Consider the following 21,140-nt stretch of genomic DNA (forward strand, 5'->3'; position numbering starts at 1 on the left):
GGTCATTCAATTGGTTTTGGTGTATGGTATGACAACTATTCAAAAATTGATTAAACGCTCCTACCTGCTAATCAATATAGAAATAAGTCACAATAATTATTTTCCCCACGAAACGCCATAATGTTAAGATTGAAGGAAACACATAAAAATTTAAAAAAAAAAAACTATCAGATATGTGATTTGTGATAATAGATACAGTTTTAGCTTTCAGATCCGAGTCGTTCCAAACTTCAATATTAAAAATTTTAACCCATCTATGATGTATGTGGGACTTCACGCCTGGTTTATGGTAAAGTTTACAAGTGTTCTTATATGAAATACAAAAATTGAGTAACAAATACAACATTTTTGTATTGCGAATTTTCTTACCCAAGGTATATTTATTATCCTCTCCACAAAGAAGAATCTTTGTATCCACAAAGAAAAGGTAATAAAATACATCCGATTTCCATACAGATATACAATACTAATGCAATCTTATTACTATGAAAATTGAATAACCGAAAAATTAGACTTATTTTTGTGGTATATTTTTCAAAAAGTAAAAACATATATTAGTCAAGTAATACTTTTTATATTTGAGCAAACAAAAGTTAAGTTAGAATTTTAAAAATACCTTTTTATCACTATGAATTAATTCTTGCTGCTCAGTGCTACTTCATATATGTAATATGTATCATCTTAAAATTCATTTTCTTCCTACAAACAAAAGGGCCTATCTTTGAGCTTTCTTTGAGCTTCTTCTTCTTCTATCTTTCGTGAGCTGGGAATTGTAGTCCAAGGTAATGGACTTCCTTAGGTCGGGGGGAGTTCTGAATCATTTCCTTTCCCGATGTATAAATATTAGTAGCTATTTTATCGATAGCAACACCAGTAAGTGCACCAGGAGCTTCCTTGATTACAACTTTAGCCACTTTGTTACTAACATCAGAGACAACTTTAACTGCTTTCTTAGCTTGTTGAGCGATAAATTTAGGCACTTTCATAACAGCCTCCCTAACATATTCAGTTCTAGCAAGTGTGAACACCAGTTTGCCTACAGAGCTCAACCAATTTCTTGCCGCAATGGGATTCTTCATTTGGAAGCGTACCCTGACTGCAAGATCCTTTAAATGTGTTCTAGTAGCATCCGAGCGATTTTCCACGGCAACCAGCCTGCAATCTTCGACAGGCTCGGATTCTTTGCAAAGATTCGGGAACGTACCATCGACTCCTTCGGAGCAATATTCTCCAGACAAACCTTTAAACACATAAAGGGGCTCGTCAGGTTTTGGAGAGCAGCTATAAAGGCAAGTCATCCATTGGTGAGTCCAGCCATCCTTTTGGGACATGGCTACGGCGCAACCCACGTGGCTGCTGGCACCCACCATCATTCTCCGGAAGTGGCTAACCTCTCCGCTAAAAACAACACAGGAATAAATAGATTATCAATTAATATTTGTCATTAATACTCACTCAGTGTTTTTAGAGGATCCACCAACCACATTCAGCACACTCGCGTGTTTGTTCTGTTCGTACCAAGTGTACATTTGCGACTTTACAACCATGAAGGCATTCTGAGCCTTTTTAAACTTGTTGTAAACTGATTGAAAGCCGGGGTTTTCATATTCAGAAGTGGAGAAGCACTCCTTGGGGGCATGAAGGGTACAGCGTTTAACCAAATGGCTGGCTACTTCCTCTAAGTCATGGTCCCACCTCAGCTTAAGCATGGCTCCGGATCCGGGAATTCGGTTCACCATTCCGGAAGCTACCAAGTTTCGGAAAATATTGTGCTGATTAACAATATGTGTTCTAAGTTTGGTTGACATGGGGTGGAGTTTTAGGTCCTTCCCGCAACTGGACGGTTGTATCTGCAAGAAAGCTAATAATGATTTTATTTTGAATCATTATTTTGAAACTTACTTGCGTACTGTTGCAGCCAATGTGCGGCAATGTCAAATTCGGTGAACAGTTCTTTACCCTGCAAAATCGGTTTGGATCAGCATTGTGATCAGAATAGTTTCCATTGAACGAGGCTCCCAGGGAAGCAAAACCAAACACAATTACTGCTCCCATGAAAATACATCTTTCGGATTCCATATTTCTTTTAAAACTGAATTCCTCAATCTTCAGAATGCATTCAATTGGTCATAGTGTCGAGTATGACATCTGATTATAAATTAGATTTTACGCTCCAACGAAAGTTTACCAATTAAAAAATAAATAAAAAAAAAAAACAATCTTTTGTTTTGTGTATTTATACTTTGGAAAATGTTCTTTTATTCCTAACAAACGTGTATTTCATAATATAATATTATAATATATCCCCTAATTCATATTTTTTTTCGTTCAATATGGTGATCTGGGCTATCTTTGGATACTTCTGTCAATAAATTGTATTAGTTTTGGTATGATGCACTAAAATCAAGTGTGACTGCTAATTTTATAAAACATTTTTCACATTTTCCTATATATAGAAAAGAATAACATCTAATAAATACCTTCATGTTCGTTGAAGTTGATACAACATTTTTGAAAAAGGAAAATATTAAAATGTATGATAGAAGTCTTAAATAGATAATTATTATAATAGGCCTAAAATCATTTTACTTAAAGACTTTGTGTAATCAGAGTAATTTGTTTATAACGTAATCATCACAAAAATTAAAACCGGCGATCCGGCGTTCCCTTAAAATTATCCAATAAATAGGGCCCTAATCTGAAATTATTTAACGCAATATAGAAAAAAATCGAGAGACTGCATTCCAGTTGCGCTTGAATTGGAACTGCCTTTGGTTCCGCGAAGGCCGCTGTCGCGGCACCGAGTCAATACAAGTAGCGTAATCCATCGCATTGAATAGGAAAAAACCAGTAGCATTCCAAAGGGGAGCCCAAATTTTTAAGCCGACATCTGTTTTTATGGAGTAGATTATTAATTCACGGGTAGAGCGCTTTTTTGGCTCTTGTGATGGTGCATTGTCGCCTCGAACAAATGCCTTGATCGAAAGTATCAAATCCGTATTGTCAGCGCCGTTAAAACTCAATCGTCATTGGAAATTGGAACGGATTTTGGCTGTCAGCTTAAATCAATTGTGCCGCATCTTATAGTTTTAAGAGGCGAATGATTTAATTATTTTCGAAACGCGGGCAGCGAGCAGCTCCTCCATAATTTACATCTGAAAACGAAAAGAAAAATAACTTTCTTCCCAACAAATTGTTTATTCTCAGCCAGCTTAGGGAAATTCCAATGTTATGGCAGTGACCCGATATCTAATCGGTTTACAGTATTTTTAAAGCCCCCGATAAATTTGTGGGTATACATCTCTATACCTCCAATTTTATTGAGAAACTTTTGAAACTGGAAAATTCACGGCCTTTATGCTTTTCCAGCTTAGGCGTGTTTTCTATTGTTTAACTAAATTTGTTTAAACCTGCACACGCTACAGAAGAGCACATCAAAGCCCAAAAATACAATTAAAGTAGAAAAGAGCTTGTGTAGAAATTCAGAACGCGCTGTATTCTGAATTTAACAAATAATACCGTGGTGTAAATTATAGCTTTGCTTTAGTTAAAACTGAGACGTTGATAGGTTTTTGAAAACTTAGCTGAAATCCGCAATTATGCTAATTTCGGCAGACACACTTAACATAAGAACATGTGTTTCGAGCATTTAGCACATTGCCTTTTTACCTTTTGCGTACGACGAGGAATATCCAGACTGGTTTTGTTTGGAGATGAGGAGTCAGGGCTTGGACCTAGCAAGGTCCGATCTGGCAAACAAATAAAATGATAATAACATGTTATTATGCAGACAACGATCACACTGGAACACTGAAACAGTGAGACCTAAAACAATGATGGGACCGAAACAAACTGCACCAGACGGGCCAGTTTTTGGAGCTCCGCCACTTCGGTCGATAGATAGGTGAAGTGCAGCTTTCGCGAAAAAGAAATAAAACCCACATTTCCGTATTTAACCATGTGGAACTCTGAAACTCAAAAACATGTCCAGTTCTCCCAACCAAAGACACTTCATTGTCTTATTTTTTTTTTCTTCTCGAAATTAAATTTACCAACATCTTCATCATCGTTGGATCGCAAGAGAATATTTTGTTTATTTAAAGGGCCAGAGAGGAAGCGAAAATAATTGAAAATGTATCTTTTACAAAGCCCTTTTTAGCTGATGTAGTGGAGGAGGGCATGTCAACTTTTGCGGAAAGGCAATTATACTGCACTCTTTCAACAGTAATTTTGTTAATGCTGTCACAAATATTATGACACGTGGCTATATTCCAACACTTCAGCGGCCTCCCTTTGATTTAATCTTTAATTTTTTCAGAAAATTATGAGATCAAAGCATTTCCTGACATATGCATGTTCTGTTTGTATTTACCTCAGAGATATGAATGTGTACATTCCCACATGTTTAGCTTATACTAAAATATTATATATGAAAGTATGCGAAATTGTGAATAGTCCTTCCCGCTTATTATGATTATATTACCTTGAATTTTCGGTTTAAAATTAAAATATTTTAGCCTCAAGAATACAGTTAAATTTTACAATAAAATTAAGAAAAACCTTCCACCGTACCGCCTCCACAGGAGAAATGTAACTGGGATTCACTGACTAACCGAGACGATCGCCTGATCGTCTGAAACAACATGAGCTCTTGTTTACCTCCATGTGGGTGGAGTGCCTCGTGTGGTTGGTAGTGCGATGGTGCTAGTGACTCAAGGTGTAGCTGGTGGTGGCTAGCAAGGAGCCGTTCCGAGCCGTTCATTCAACGACTGCCACATTTCAATGGCAACCGAGATCGCTGTCGCAGATACCACAATTCGGATGTACCTTATTGCATGTCGTGATTGCGTCAGCTTGTCTTCACTGTACCCAGACTCTGGAGCTAATCCCTGAATCCCTGGCTCTCTGGTTCCCTGAATCCCTGGCACCGGCCAATCCGAAAAATAAAGCGGCCACCAATCATTGTTGTGTTCAGAGCTCGGTCAATTGTTCAAATTGAAAAGTTGTAAATTATCGAGCACCACCATCAAAATCGAATCATTCCAATTAAATTTGAATTGAAGGGAAAGCGAAGAGAAGTATCCTTCGGATTGGATGGTGACCCTTTGAGGTTAACGCCTCTTTTCCCGGTTGATGAAGAAGGGCTATTCAAAAAGTTTTTTAAAATGTTTTCGGCTTTCAGTTTTCCCCAAACGAACACCAATTTTGAGTTAAAAGATAGCTTTGATAATACAGAAATCCGAACATATGTTCATAAGCACATCGCTTTGGCCAATAAGCAAAACGTTCCTTTTTCTTTTGTTAATTGAAAAACGACTCTTCGGGCCAACAAATTTGATTAGGCCATGTTCGAATAAACACTTTCAAGCACACGGACGTGATAGTTGGGATAGCAAATTGTTTTACGCTCCAATAAGTGGTACATGCTGCTACAAGTTTCTGGTGGGGATTGGTGGTATCCGGGATAGGGGAACCGGAATCGGGATCGGGAAGTTGATTGTGGATTTGAGATGTTGTCAGCGTGATCGCGCCACATGAACACGTTGATGTGGATGATCTTAATCAGTATCACAGAAGGCATCGCTATCCTCCGGCCAGGGCTAAGTGGATGCTTACCCAAATCATCGCATTGTCGTTGTCGGATCGTCGGGGGAAAGTGGGGAAATCCAAGGGATCCAAACGATCCATAGAGGTGTGCGTCAGATGCTTAATTTAAATTACCCATGGGGCGGGACGAAGTTTTCGAGGAGCTGAACAGCAAACACCAAACAGCTCACAGCTCACAACAGCTCCATCTCACAGCTCACAGCATGAGTAGCTGCGATTTGACACCTCGACTGACAGCTGGAATTGGGGAAAATTATTGGGCGCAGTGGAACACAAGGGGCGCCCATTAGATGACTCGGCCGTAAAAACAGTCCCTGTGCTGCTAAAGACCTGTGTCGAGGCACAGTTGGATGTTGAATGTTGAACGTTGGATGAACAGGAGGCGAAGGAAGCAGGAGACGGAGAACCCGCAGACCACTAATTTATTCCACATAAATTAGTCGTATAATTAAAATGTTTATACAAGCTCCAAACTATACACACATATACTGCTTGAAACACTTCACTTAGGGCAATCGAGACGTTGCAAGGGACACCGTAACGATTCCACAAAGAGATAATCAAATATTTTGTAACTCAATCCGATATTTATTTTCCAATGCTGAAATAAACCAGCTCAATTGCTTGAAATTTAAGCTTTTTAATTATTATTATGCGAGCACTCAGACATTTCAGTTTATAAATATCTCTTCTGGGTTTTTATTCTGTTCTGCTCTGATCTGGTCTGGACCATCAATATATTTATGTATATAAAAACATTAATAATTTGAGAATCATGTCTTTTGTCGCCAAAACATTTACCGCAACGAAATGAACATAAAGCTGTCATATATTTGATGACTTTATATTTATGAAGGCCAAAAATGTTCGATCGCCAAAAGAGAAAAACCAGTTGTTTTTACGATTTCGAATTATGATGAATTCATATTGCCTGGTATCTGGTATCCGTACCGAAAGGAGTAGTCCCGCCGTCGTCCCACAAAATATGAACGTCTTCGATTCTGTCGGACTGTCGGGAACACACAGGCCGTACGTGCTTTACATTTGAAATGATGTCAAGTCAGCCGCACTAATTGATCGCTTTCGAGCGTGGAATCCTCGCTAAAAGGCCTCTCTGAAGTCTGCAAAGACTGTCTTCCGATCCCTGATGTTTGGTTGATTTTGATGTTTGGACCTGTGCCCATGTCCCTTGTCAAAGAACTAGATTACTGCGTCCGCCTGTCCATCCCAAGAAACATCCAAAAACCATTGCGGCGACGTTTGTCCGCCGATGCAGTTCACGAAATTGCACATCACCAACCTGTCCAGGAGTAATTTCTGTCCACTCCAGACCCGGCGAGGTCCTCTTCACATAACCCGATACTGTTCCCATTCACTCAAGATTTATTAATTTATGTTACGCTCCGTCTCCCTGATGCCCCCTCATAACTCCAATAATAACAATGTCTCCTTGGCGGACGCGGCAAAAAAATACACAATAAAACACGAGTAGAAACATCGAAAGTCAAACGTATGAGAATATTTATTGTCTTCCACCAAAGTACAACTTGTACAAATGTATATGAATTCCATTGTCTTAAGTTATGAACGGGTTTCCTCTTCTAAATGAATTGCCATGAATAGGGTCATCTGACGGAGAGGTTTGTTAATCGGCTCGGCGTGGTATCAATGATCCAATTCAAGTTTTGTTTTTCAGTTTCAGTGATTAATATTGGGTTTTAAAAAATTTCTGTATTTCTTCAAACATCTTTTATGGTTTTTTATTAGATTATTTTAGTTATTTATTACATATTTTGATCATTTTATGTGGGGAATGTGGGGAATTTCTCAATAATTAACTTGTAATTTCCCTAGTTTGCCAATATAATTGGTATATTTTTTTTGTTTGGCTAATTAAACATTAAACATGATTGTCAAAAGTTGCCTGGCAAAAATATAAAAACAAGAACATGAGGCAACAATTTTTGCTGAATTTCAAATTGGTAGCGTAATGTCAACACCGCTGTACCCGTACCGCTCCACCCGTACCGATCACCTGGCCTGGGCTAGGACGTCTCTGGTTTCCAGTCTGGCCCTGATCCCGTTTGCCGTTCGCTGTCGCCGTAATCCGAGAGTGCTGACCAGTGGTTTCAGTTTTCTGCTGCTTTACACCGAATTCCGGTACATTTTCTCGGAACACATTTTTCCCAAGCATTTTTGCAAAAACTCCTGCCCCATTCCAGTCTCCCCTTACCCCATTCCACTCAAATTATTTATATTTTTTTCATACACACATTTTTTTATATTTATTTCATAATAATGCTATCAGGTGGAATAAAATATTGACGTCTGACAACTGTAATATTATTGCTTCCTGCAGGAACAACTACGCCCCAAGAATTGAATTTGTGATGAGGATTTTGAGGTGTTTAAGTGTGGAAAACATGTTCGGAATTTGAAAATACTATAAACGGAATAATGATGATGATGATGATCAATAATGCGAATGGGTTCACACAACCCCATTGCCGTATGAATGTATGACTAAGTAAGGGTCTCGGGTTTTTGGAGAAAGTGCGAAGGCACTTATGATTACTTTGATTATTGTCCCGGGCCGGGGCCATTTGTAGCACGTGCTGCTGTCACAATCAATTTTATTCCCCTTTCTGGCCTGGCTGGGCTCTAAAGTTTTAACACTGTTCTACATTGATTACCAAAACAGTAGTCGTGTCGGGTGTCGGCTGTCGGGTGGAGATTCTTAACCCCAAGAGTTATGCTACGACTATGATTTTAAAAGGAATACAGGCAAACACACACGTGGGCGCACTGAAAAAAATTACATTATAATAATATTTATAGTGGTTTTGGCTTTACTTCATAATTAAAGGGTATCCAGAAAAAAACTTTATATAAAAACTTTGATGGTTTTATTATTAAAACTACATAGCTTCTTAAAGAAGTAACATTTTGGCCTCTGTTTCTAATTTTTTATAAATTTTCTCTAATGAAAAATATTAGTTTAAAAAAGCCTTAAAAGTTTGATTATTTGATAATTATTTTTAAATCATTTTTGGTTAATTTCTCTCAGTGTTCAACACCAATACTAAACGCATACACTTGTGCAGATGTGTAAAGGATTGTTGAAATGGCTGTTGCCGCGCTTTTTGGGGAAATGTCGAAGCGAAACAATCTGCTACATTGTGTAAAATGTTCAGACAACCGCCATCCGCCATCCAGCCATCCCACCATGCCACCATCCCGCCATCGGCCGCCGGTGCCTTCGTCAGGGAAATCTGTGGAACACGCCCCCATCAAAAGCAAAAGGCAACGCGCTCCGGCAACAAACATCGAAACATTGTCGTGTCGTCGACAAAAACAGAACAGAAACAAGCAACTGAAACAGCAAACGAACAATGTCGACAACCGAAACGGGACACACAACTGGAGGCCCAAAGGCCCAAGAACCGAGAAATAAATGGCTTAAAACTGTAATGATTATTGACGCTCTTTATGTTTTAATAATGTGTCAAAGGAATACATATATATTTTAAGGGTTAAATGGCCCACCCACGTCACAAGCACTCGTCGCGCCGCCTTGTGCAATAAAACTTTGAAATTCGTTTTAAAATGTCACCGGCTGTTCTAAAATTTATAGCACAATCCGGCGCCATCCATATACTTATGTATATTTTTGAAAGAAGTACAATGTGAATATGCCAGAATAATAACCAACCCCCTAAAGGAAAAGGGTTAGGCCATATTTTTCGATATCCCTTCAATCAGCCAAGAAAAGTTTCACTTTTCACGGACATTAATGGCCTAATAGAGTCGTAAAACGTTTAGAAAATTATGAACTGCTAAGGAAAGGAGAAATGTGAATATTTCATCCCATTTTGACATGGTTGGTCATCAGATTGTCCGCTAATGTGATGACCCTTCTTGGTGGTTAATTAAATTTCATGGACCATTTGGGGCAACGATGTTCTTTACTGGATTTTTGGGTAAAAATTTAACACTTTTCAATCGTAATATAATTATTCACTTTTAATGACACCGAATAGTATGTGTGAATAAAATAATTACACTTAACCCTTATGACGTGGTCATCCGCTAGACCACCAAGTGGTTAATTCAATTTCATGGTCCAGAGTGTGGGTCACCATTTGTTCTACTAAACACACAAATAAAACCCCACCTCCACCAAATGTCCCAAACAAACATAATGAAATATTTCCCGGCTGAATGAGGTAGAACTACTATAGAGTTTTTAATTCATGTTCGTATAGCTGGGACAAGAGAAAAATAAATACATTTGTCATTTGTCGCCAGGAACTGGCCGTGATGGAAGGACCACCCGTGGCCGGCCAAGGAGCACATCCTGCCCTGATTGGTGGCCAGCACTAAAGTCTGGTTTTCCTGTCCAAATCGCCACAATATCCTCTGCGACAATGAGTCCGGCCAGAAGGCAGAAGGCAGTCAGCAGGATGCTCGGATGATTGTGACCCGACCCTGTGGTCTTCCCATACCGTACCGTACTGTACACAATGCACAAGCCATTTATCACTTTGGCATATTGTCCAACTCCAAGATTGGCATCGTATTGAACCCATTTCCCGCTTCAATGCCACATCCACGTCTCCATCAGAAGAATCTGCTTTGCCACATGCTCTTCGCACTATCATAATAAATAAATACCACGTTGTCCGCTTGTCCGTCTGTCCGTTTGTCCGCCCGGCCTGGCCGGTGGCGGCTGGCCAGATTCGATTGAATGGGATGACCTTTTCGCTGTCATTTAATTTCGAGCATTGTCTATTCGCTTTGGGAACGGAAACCCCTAATCTGGCCATGATGTTATTCGAAGTGCTATCATTAGGATGGACGAGGGATGAAATTCGAATCGAATCGAATGGTAAAACGAAAGCAAGTCTGCACAGAGTTTTGTCTTATTTTGTTTGTTTTTCTCGTACAGGGAAATACATTTCAAGTCAAAATATTTACTGTCAGCATTTTTCTTCTTCCGAAACCTTTCTGTCTTCCTTCTGCCTTTCCTCAGGGCTAAAACCTAACCAAATGTAACCCTTGGCAGACAGCTTCATTACATTTATATTAAGGAATGCCAGGATTCATCATTATTTATGACATGCGTTCGTTAATCCCAAGACTTAATTAATTGTCAAGAAGACATCAGAATAAAAGCAATGTAATTTCTGGAAAAACCCAAGCATTAATATCTTCTCGTTAGTATAATGATGGAAAAATTGCACAAATATTCTGGTGTGAACAAACAATTCTTTATTAGATTCTTAAGGACTACAATTTATGGATATATCTTAGCAAACATATAGTCATAAAACTCCTTCTATTAATAGGTATCTTATATTTTTATAATTTTTTGTTAAACACACAATCTTTTGTTTACAACCTCTAAAGCTCTGGGACCTTCCATTTCGTGTCATTGTGGTTTTCGCAAAACCCTTGTACAGTGACTCCTGTATTTGTCGGTACAGGACTGATTATGCTCGGTTGGACAGGGACTTCGTGACCTTTCGACGTTGCCGGGGATAATCAAAATTATAATTTGACTGATTACCCAAGCATGCCTCTCAATGCAAACGCATGAATTGGCACACTCGCATAAGCTGACGTACAAATGGCTTCATTCTAACACCCGATATGTTTACGTGTATGTCTGCTAGGGGATGTAAGTTGATCGAATTAAGTATACCCTTTACAGGAAATTGATGCGAAAGGGGGTTGCAAATCACAACCTTTAACTTCTAATGCTATTTGTGAAAGGAGATCCATATATTTGGTAAGCTCCCTGCTACCCTTTAAGAATGACAACACATTTTTTATATCCTTGCTGTGGATCTGACTTTCAAAGGGGTTGCTTTTAGTTTTTTTTTGTCACATCCATCAAAAATTTCCAACTCCTGGTTAAAGTCACATTAAACCATAAAATATAATTAAGTAACGACATAAAAAATGGTTTAGGGCTATTAAGAAAGGTAATCTGTAATCCCCCAAACATTAAGCAATATTCCAAGGGATACTTGGCAAGAAGTTCTTAAATTTTAAAGAATACAAAGTTTACCATTTTCCAATTATCAAATATTTAAGCAAAATCGTTAAACTCATTCCATGCTTTCTGAACAATTATTAGGGCAAACATTAATTCAGATTAATTTGGGTAGTTGAGAACCAAAAACATGTCCAAAATTCATTGGCACGTGCTGGTCGGCCCGAAAATATGTAGCTTATTATGCAAACCATGCCCTTCGGTTGGCATGGTTGCTGTTTTTGTAAATTGTATGTTTACGCTGGAAAATACGTTTTCCTTGCTAATTAGTACATTTTGTGCGGTTCGATTAGGTCTCCTCTACTGCTGAACACGTGACGCCAGGTAATCCCATTTAGCCGACGACCACCGACTACACAGGCTAGTCCAACTAACTTTTGTAGTTGGCCGGAAATATCATCTGCCACATCCAGCCGAGTATCTGGACTGCTCTGTTAACCAAATTCGTGTGCCCTGTGACATTCACAGGCGCATTGTTTTCGGCCACAGCCCAGCCCGGCCCAATGGATGTTACCCGCCCGGTTAGCTCTGGGCGGTTTTGGGCAACATTCGCCAACTGGCGGAGTCCGCATCCCGGGGGATAATACAAAACATGTGTTGACGTTGCCACAAATACACCCATCTCTCTGCCAGCTTCCAGAATCAACAGACAGGTGAACCGGAGGCGGGCGGCCAACAATGGAAAGAGATTGCACATGCACATCAGAGATGCCAATTATCTCGCAAAAAAGGGGTTTGAAGATGGAGATTGTCTATTTTAAATAGGGATGAGTCTTAAACTGACTTTTACTTTATTGAGGAGCTTAGACATTAAGTCTTAATTTGATAAAAAATATAATGGTACGAGACTAAGCTATATAACAGATCCCACAAACCCCTTTCTGGGTAATCTTCTTTGGTTTTAGTCGTGGGTGGCTTTCCATAAATATGTAAATTGAGATAAAATTGAATAAATTGCTTATACATAAATTGGCAATAATCCGATTAATAAATATAATCAGATGACACCATAAAATTGCCGATTTGGCATCACTGGATGCACTGGATGCATCGGATGCCTGGGTTGTAGACATTCAGACACATTCCCTACGGGGAGTTTCGGTTCATAATACTCCCCATATCGCCGGACGGAGGCAGGCTCATTAAAACGATTGGCGGGTGGTTCGGTCCGCGGTTGTGGGCTACAATTTCCATATGGAAATTGAATTTTCACCGGCCTTGATGTGGTTTTTCCAATAAACACACACACCCACACAACGAGAGGGCCGGTCGTCGGTCCGGCCAGAGAAGTATTTTAAAATGGGCGGACGAAACGATGTTTTAATGCCCTCCTAGGCACTGTTGACACTTTCCAGACTCGCAGCACTCAGCACAGTTGGACGGATTAAGAGTCGCGAAGAAGACGGCATAATTTAATTAAAATTGTAAAATATTTGTCGGATTTTGCATAAGCTTGTAAAATCCCATTAATTCACAGAGCAACCCATTGTTGACCGCAACACAATCAAAATATGCAAATTTTATCGCATTAACTCGAGAAACTCGAGAAATGGCCAAATGGCCGAACAGCCAGCCAAATGGGATAGACAGTCGGCGAAGAAATCGCGATGCCCGGGGACCATTTAATTGGGAAATGAGCATCCGCCTATGTAGAGATCTACTTACCTCCCCCTTTTTGTTTGGACCGAAGGAAAATAAGGATAATGGATAATGGCTGGCTCAGTTGGTGGTTCTAAGGTCGCTTGTTTTACCCGCCACGATTTGCATATTTAATACTTTCCCCATTGCTTTCACCGACAATTGCTAGCCTAGCCGTGTTTGGGCAGCCAGATAAATCGCAGAATGGCGATAAAGATTCACTTTATTTATATTATGTAGCACATATTTAGGCGTCTCAAATGGCTGTCTTAAAGTGTCGAAGGGTGGCTTACTAATAGCTTTCGGGCATTACATAAATATAAAGGCGGCCGGACTTTCGTACATTATGAAATGTGCTTTCTTGGTTTGTGGCCATAAAGTGGAATCAAGTTCCGGTTATTTATTCTGGCCAATATGTCAGTGCAAATCCTCTTTGGCTGGAAAAAGGTGTGATGCGGAATTGACCTAATCCTTCAGCATGCCATAAGGATATCACCACCGTAGACTAATAAGCACATCAACAGTCGCCACACACACGAGCCCGAATAAAAAAGTCAATCCTGTTTAAAATTTTCCATGCTTCACGAAATTCAATGAAAAGTAAAAGGAGCATTGTTGTGTAAAATCCCAAACAACCACTCACATATAACAGGCTCGTGTGTAAGTCCTGATCCAAAAGGCAAGGATACAATAACCGAATGTGTCCTTTCTTGCTTGAAGTGTTGTTCTTATTGTTACTCATATTTTGCCATAAAATGGTGAATGGTTTTGTAGAAACCCCTACTCCATAAATGCATTAGAAAACTTATTTTTTGTTAATGGATTTGTGATATTTTTTGCTTCTTGTTCCTTTAATTAAAATAGCAGAAGGTTTACCACAAAAAAGAAATCTTTTACTTTAAATATTAATAACATCTGTTGCAATAATTTTTACAAGATTTTCGTATCATCCAATTAGGTCTGACAAACCTTTATGTGGCAATTAACATTTGATGGACAAGTTGGCTGTTGGATATTGATTCCGCAGGTGACACACATCACTCCCAAATCCCCAAGGGTTGTAGCAACTTCCCTATATGTTCTATATCCTTCTTTCATATAGTTTGGATGCCAAAAAGTTCGGATGCCCGAAGTAAAGTAGAAACACTTGTAAGTAATCCCGATCTAAGTGAGGAAAGACGTGTATTTGTCAGAACCACATGTTCGCATTTTCATTGAAAGAGTCGGCGGCGGAACATTTGTGTATATTCTGAATGGATGAGAGTATGAGGAGGATTCAGGGGGCATTTGGAATGCGTAATATAATGTAAATGTAATGAGAAAGCATCATCAATTCCGAGCCATGTAAATCCCCTTTAAAGCACACGACGACAAATGAAATTGTCTAGTTGGCCTTTTCGAAGTCCTAGTCCTCGTCCTCGTCGCCTAGCCTAATCCTTCAGTACATATAAATGAAATCAAATCCGAAAATTGGATTGAAAAGCAACGCCCACTCATTGCCAGGATACACACATCCACAGCCAACGCAGTTTCCGTCCGGGGTGGAAAATGGAAATGGAAACTGTGCTGTGGACACTTAATGTGGCAGCCAAATGTTCAATTGCGGTGTCGCAGGACATGCCGAAGAGAGCGGAGACCGGGATTTCGGTTCGACTCCTTTGTGTTTCGTATTTTGTATTCCGTATTCTGTATTTTGTACTTGGTGTCCTGGGCTCTCGCCAACGAAGTGGCAAAGTGAAGCCGAAAATGTAAACAGAGCCAAATGGAGATCCAATTACTTAAACGGTTAGTCCATTGTTGAATACGCCAGAATTTGCATATTTCTTATTTGTTTGTTGGTTTAGGCCCTGGCTGGAAGGCCGCAATGAAGTGCCACAAAGAAAGTCTACATGCTTGAAGAGTACATATACCCCTATTGTTTAGTCATTAATTTCGAATCTAAGAAAGAAATTCTTTTTAACTTGCCACCCAGAAAACATATTTTATTGTATAATAAATTCTATAAGAAATATTCTTTTAATTCCCCACACGAAAAGAAAGCCTTTTTCATTGCAAATTGTAAAAAAAAGAGGAATTGATACTTTCCCAGATCTGAAATAGAGCATTTTCTTATATTGTTCTTGGGTACCTACTCATGTACATCCAGACGTGACACTTGAAGTGATTTTCACCCCAGGACCCTTAGATCCCGGAGAAAGTAAAATGAGACAAAAGTATTTGTTACATCTTTCACATTATATCGAAGGCTGTTTGTTTGCCACAAAACAGTAATGATAAAGAAAACGACCAGTCGAAAATGAGTTGGCAATAATTCTTCGGGTCATTCAGGAAACATGTGTGGCAGTTGTCTCGGTCTCTGAAGGATCTCTGTACGTCTATCCTGGTGGTCGTGAACCCAAAATATTGACTCTGACAATCGTTATTGCATTTTCATGGTTGCACGCATGCACCCATAAGTGGTCTTTGGAAAATCGCTTTCCATTGATATCGCCCTGTGTCACATGTAAGCGATTGTAAACTGTCACTCGGAGAAAGAAATTCTGGCCAATTGTTGGATGCCCCAACCCACCCGAAAAAATTTGAGAAACAAAAAATCCATTCAATTTATTTATTTATTCCACAATTCTTTTTCACTTTTGCCAACAGAAAAGGAAGTATTTCGCACTTTGTAAACGAATGAAACGTACATGTATATATTTCTCATCACCATCAGTAGGCAGCCAGGCACTTGAAGAAACTTAAGAATATTATAAGATATATTCATAAAATTTCTCCACACCAACCTCTTTAAACTGCATATATTTTTAAGAATCTCTTGATTATATTGAATTTTTTTTAAGTATTTATACTTTCTGCTTACTTTTTCCAGTGCATGTATGAAGCATCAGTCGAAGCAATTTAGTACTTCGTCAAAAAAAAGGAACAACGCTCGTCTGCGGCTGTAGGAAACATGTATCTCAGCAAGTCAACAAAAAATGAGGATGTGACTAAAGATGAGCATGAGGTTGAGGTTGAGGATGAGGATGAAGATGAGGCTTCCACTGCCCAGGGGGTCGGGATGCGAACTAATGCCCCGGCGAGCTGAGCAACCCTCTTGTCAGGACCATTGTTTGGACTTGTTCTGGCGAAACAAACCCAAGTCCCGTGTCCAGAGTCCAGTGAGTCCCCGGGCCAAAGCCAAAGCCAAACCAAACCGATACCCGCAATGACAAGGAAATAAGACAACGACAAACTGGCAGCATTCGCTGTAGATTAGCCCGCCCGATCACCGCAAATAAACAAGTTCACAAATAAGCAAGGAGCATTGTGTGTTTTTCGCGGCCCTCGGACGAGATCCCCGACATCTCTTTGGATGAGAACCAAAAGTCAACTAGCGCCCGCTGTGCCATCGGGCTATCCGCTTGGGCTGCTCTCTGCTCCTCCGCACCGCACGACACTGGGGACTGGTGGCTGGGATTCGAACTGAGACTGGGATCGTTGGCGGATTTGAATCCGGTTGAGTCCCCAGCACACACAGCCTATTACAATTGCACAAACAATAAATAATTATTATGTTTATGTTGCGGTCCTTTGTTTGCGTTATTAAAACATTTTTCACGCAGAGCTCAGAAATCAGAAAAGTGACTTGCCTTTTGTTCATACTCTTGAAAAATTAAGCATAAATGTACAAAAATTTGTAGCAGGTTTGGAACAAACTTTAATAATATCTTAACTCTAAAAAAAAGGTATATTAGGCTATATTAGGTATATAGGCTTCATAAAGTTATCTTATTATTTTTATTAAAATGTTTAACAAACTTAGACAACTTGTTCCCCACTCCTCGCTATTTAAATTCCTTAATCTCGAATCATAAAACACACTCAAAATCAAAATATTATTTCTCCAAGCACCCCCAGTTCTGAAGACGGATGCGCTAAAAGGGTTTCGAGGTGCCAGTTTCATATTTTCAATGTTATGAATAGCGCTGCTGGAGAGCCCTATAACACGTGCCGGGTGCCATATTGTTACAGTTGCTGCCCGCGGGCTATACTCTATGGTATACCAATGGGTGTGGGAATGTGGGGTGTTGGATGTTGGGGGTGTTAACACAATCATTGTGTGTCTGCGCTTCGAGCAGAACAGGGAACAGAGAACAGGAAAGCCCACCCCCGTCGGACAGACGTCGATGCTGCAAATGATGAGTTGTGCCTAATTCATAACCACATCGAACGAATTAACTCACAGTATGGAACCGCCCGAAAGATTTCGGAGGTGGTAGTGTGATATTTGGTGGTGTCGTTGGAATCCGGGATGTGGAAGCGGTACGCTGCATGTTTAAATCCGGCTTCTTCATACACGTGTCGCAATTCGTCTGGGCGAGATATTTACAAGCGGACCGGGGGCTTGAAAGTGAAATTAATTACGGTAACGAAGGGTAAGTGTCACCAACCGGATGCGAACCAAATGGATGGCTGAGGACGAGCTCTGCCTTAAAATATTTGCCAGATAAGTATCTGCCCAGTGGCAGTATCATACAATAGATTCTCCCCAACTTCCCATAAATTGTTATAAAAGATTTTTAGATATCTGAGAGATGGTGTTAAATAAGAGAAATAAAAAATTATTTAAAATTCTTCACTTCTATCTCAAAACTTCAGATAATTTAGCAGTTGATGTTTATTTGCCAACTGTCATGGGGGCACAAATATTCATTAACTTTGAAATAGCATACAACCCGAGCTTGGACAAGTGTTTACAATAGTCTTGAGTTTTAACTGAAAACATCATTTTCCGTCTGAGAGCGCCGTAAAATCAAGTGGCTCGCTCCCGTATTCGTGTTGCAACGTTCCCGTATTCGAAACCTAACAACGCCGGGATGGTCGTCCAAATAAGAGCACATACTCGTACATACATATATTTTCTGTGCAGCTGCCACAGTATTTGCGAAAGAAACGCTAATTAATTTAATGAAACCTGTCTGCTTCCACGGGCCCTGGAGAGTCTTCGGCTTCTTTGTATTTGCAAACTTATTTACATGTGCATTTAAGCTTTTTTTTTTACAAAAAATACGACTATTTATAAAATGCTATAAATGTACAGAGGATCATTAAAATGAAATTAATTGATGTAGTTTATATGAGGGTTGAAATCATGACTGGTAATAATTAATTTTGAGAAAGATTTTTCTATATTTACAAATGTATTTTATTTATGTGTTATTATGTTTTATTTATGGGTTTTCAAACTAATAATTCCCATGAATAACTTTCTAATTAAGCCATCAGTGACCACAAGGGTTGCTCTATTTTGTCCAGGAAACTTTGGGGAAAATATAGTTACAATTTTTATTTGTATGCCACCTTATCGCAATGTTTAAATCCGGCACGTGCATCGCCCGCAATGACGCTGTTCAAGTTAAAAACAAATCCATGAATATATTACTGAAATAATTAACGATATCACCGGGCCAGGCCCGAGGAATAGGCTATAGTAAGTCGAACGCGTGCGCAAACCGGCTGTAATCATCGTTATCTAATAAGGGCATTGGGAACCAGCGCTCTTCCACAAATATTTGCCTACTTCAATCCGTCATTTGGAAGTCACATGCGTGAGAATGGTAAACAAACCGGGGCGAACGGCCAAGGGGACTGACTACTAACATTCACCCCCGGTTTAAATCTGATGACGGAGGCTGACTCAATTTTACGTTTGAAGATCTGGGCCAATACGTCCTTCAGTCGGCCACCCGGAAAAGTCAACCGGCGAATCCGTGGGCGACTACAAAGTTCTACGCTGTGCATTTTAGCGGATGGTTCTCATCCGCAACACGTGTCACTCGACCGACCGCCGACCGTCCTCCTCCTAGATACGCAGTGCACACAAACCATTCCTGGCTCTCACATAAAAAAGCAATAAACTAAAATTAAGTCAGAAAACGTGTCAAAGTCAGTACTCACTGTACTGACAGTGAGGCAAAGACAAACATAAACAGCGAGCGTTGGTCCTTGTTTACCTTAATAAAGCCGGTTTCGTTACTCCACCGAGAGCGGTGACGGTGGTTCGTGTGCCAAAAGGCAATGAGGAGGCCAGATCCCTTATGCCGGATCGGTGGGTGCTTTTCGATTTTACGCGCCATGGATATTAATACCCTGGATGCGAATTATCCTGCAATTGAGTTATGACACCAATATAAAGTGACACTTTCTCCGGTGGGAACTAGCATTTTTAAAATAAAGCGTGAAATTCGTACATGAAGTCAGCGAAATTTCTAAGACCATGAGTAAGCAATTTTTAAAAAGCTTAAAAGCTTAAATTTAATTCAAAAAAGTAGCTTAAGTATTATTATTTTAAAGGTATAACAAATAAAATAAATAACTTTATCAAAATCAAATTATCAAAACCATTGAAAAGGATTTGCTTAACTCTTATAGATAAATGGTATCAAAAAACTATTTTATCAACATCAAAAAATGATACATCCCAACCCTATATTTGTTTGTTCTCTGTGTCTATATAAATAATAAAAACTCATTCCATTTTACATGGATACTTCTTGGTGAGTGGGGGAAGCAGACTTAACAAAGGCACTGTCTTCTTAAGTGCAAACATTTGTTTGGCTGACATTATGTCAAAATTAATTTGGTTGTACCCAGTGGATTTTATTTCTCCTATCTTGAGGAGATTCTTATCTTGTTAATTCTGCGATTCATTTTATGGCTAAACCATATACGAAGAGCGGCCCTTTTTGTTTTATAATTTATTTTGATCAGGCCGCGGCATGCATTTTCGATTGATATTGATGGTTCCTTCTGCAGAAACATGTTTTGCTCATCAATGAATTGGCACTGAACCTGTTTGCCTTGCCTCATTTAGTCTAAGGACCTGGCTTGTTTTACGCAATAAAAACCAACAAGCAAAAAAAAAAAAGACAAGGAGGCTGAACAAACTTTCACATGGGGCAGAAACACAGATACTAAATTACGGTTCGGCTTTGTTTCAAGCTAAGCCATCATTATTTTGCAGCTACCTTTGGGATTACCATAATACATATGTATATATTATCATGCCTTTTATAGTCTTCCGAAAAGGCAGTTTTTATCGTAGCATTCTAAAACTTTGAGTTACCTCCATATTTTAATTTTTTAAGTAAGTGCTCTAAGCACTTTTTACCGATTCCGGACGTTCATCCAAAATAATTCATCCAAAATTATCAGAGGAACCGTTCCAATAACAGAAATCGCTCCACTCAACTCCAGTTTATCATTTATAAAATATTTTAAAATGGATTGAAAAAATGGTTAGTTCCCAAAAATTTCCCTTTATTTTTATTCCCATTATTCAGCGCCTGAAAGTAGTAAAAGGGGAGCCAGAAAGGATTCCACCCTTAAACATTTCAATGTGTATACGAATATTTTATGAGATAAGATATGTTTATTGAGTTTGACGGCATAACTTACCATATCCTCCATAAAGCTTATCATTCCTTCCTTTACAAAATTTATAGTATGACTTGTAAATGCAAATTTAATGGACCAAAGCAATTGAAGTGTAAATCGGCACTAAATAGAAGACAATGAAAGGTATATCCGGGGGTATATCCAAAAGGTATGCCGGTTCTATGCATGGGTTCTGCATAGGTGCTGCATAGGTTCAATGCTTAAACTTTTAGGAATTTGACTTATTTCCTTACCTATCAAAAGAAGAAGATGTAAAACCATGCTTTGATATCGTTTTTTAAATTTTCGAAGTTTTTCCAAGAAGTACGCCTACAAAATTGAGGGTTTTCCCACTTTCCCCACTTTTGCGCCTTTCGATGGCCATAGCTCCGGATGTTTGTATCCGATCAGGAAATAAAGT

At 39.3% G+C, this 21,140-nt stretch overlaps 1 protein-coding gene and 1 long non-coding RNA gene across 4 annotated transcripts; one reads left to right on the plus strand and one right to left on the minus strand.

The window, feature by feature from the left end:
* Positions 1–74: 74 nt before the first annotated feature.
* Positions 75–16,876, plus strand: LOC138926274 (uncharacterized). Of its 2 annotated transcripts, none has more exons than XR_011442739.1 (3): positions 75–289; positions 375–427; positions 16,173–16,876. It is a non-coding gene; the product is annotated as an uncharacterized lncRNA (long non-coding RNA). The 2 variants fall into 2 exon arrangements; XR_011442738.1 differs by lacking the exon at positions 16,173–16,876 and adding an exon at positions 8,675–9,156 and having other exon boundaries at positions 78–289.
* LOC122320940 (venom allergen-1-like) lies at positions 579–2,102 on the minus strand. Of its 2 annotated transcripts, none has more exons than XM_070279903.1 (3): positions 1,903–2,102; positions 1,456–1,850; positions 579–1,386 (listed from the first exon to the last, which is right to left on the minus strand). In XM_070279903.1, the coding sequence occupies exons 1-3, from the start codon at positions 2,077–2,079 to the stop codon at positions 750–752; spliced, it is 1,209 nt and encodes a 402-aa protein (XP_070136004.1). In that variant the 5' UTR covers positions 2,080–2,102; the 3' UTR covers positions 579–749. The 2 variants fall into 2 exon arrangements, with proteins under 2 accessions (XP_070136004.1, XP_043069969.2); XM_043214034.2 differs by having other exon boundaries at positions 589–1,398.
* Positions 16,877–21,140: the final 4,264 nt, after the last annotated feature.

The sequence above is a fragment of the Drosophila bipectinata genome, chromosome 3L (assembly GCF_030179905.1).
Source record: "Drosophila bipectinata strain 14024-0381.07 chromosome 3L, DbipHiC1v2, whole genome shotgun sequence".
NCBI lineage: Eukaryota > Metazoa > Arthropoda > Insecta > Diptera > Drosophilidae > Drosophila > Drosophila bipectinata.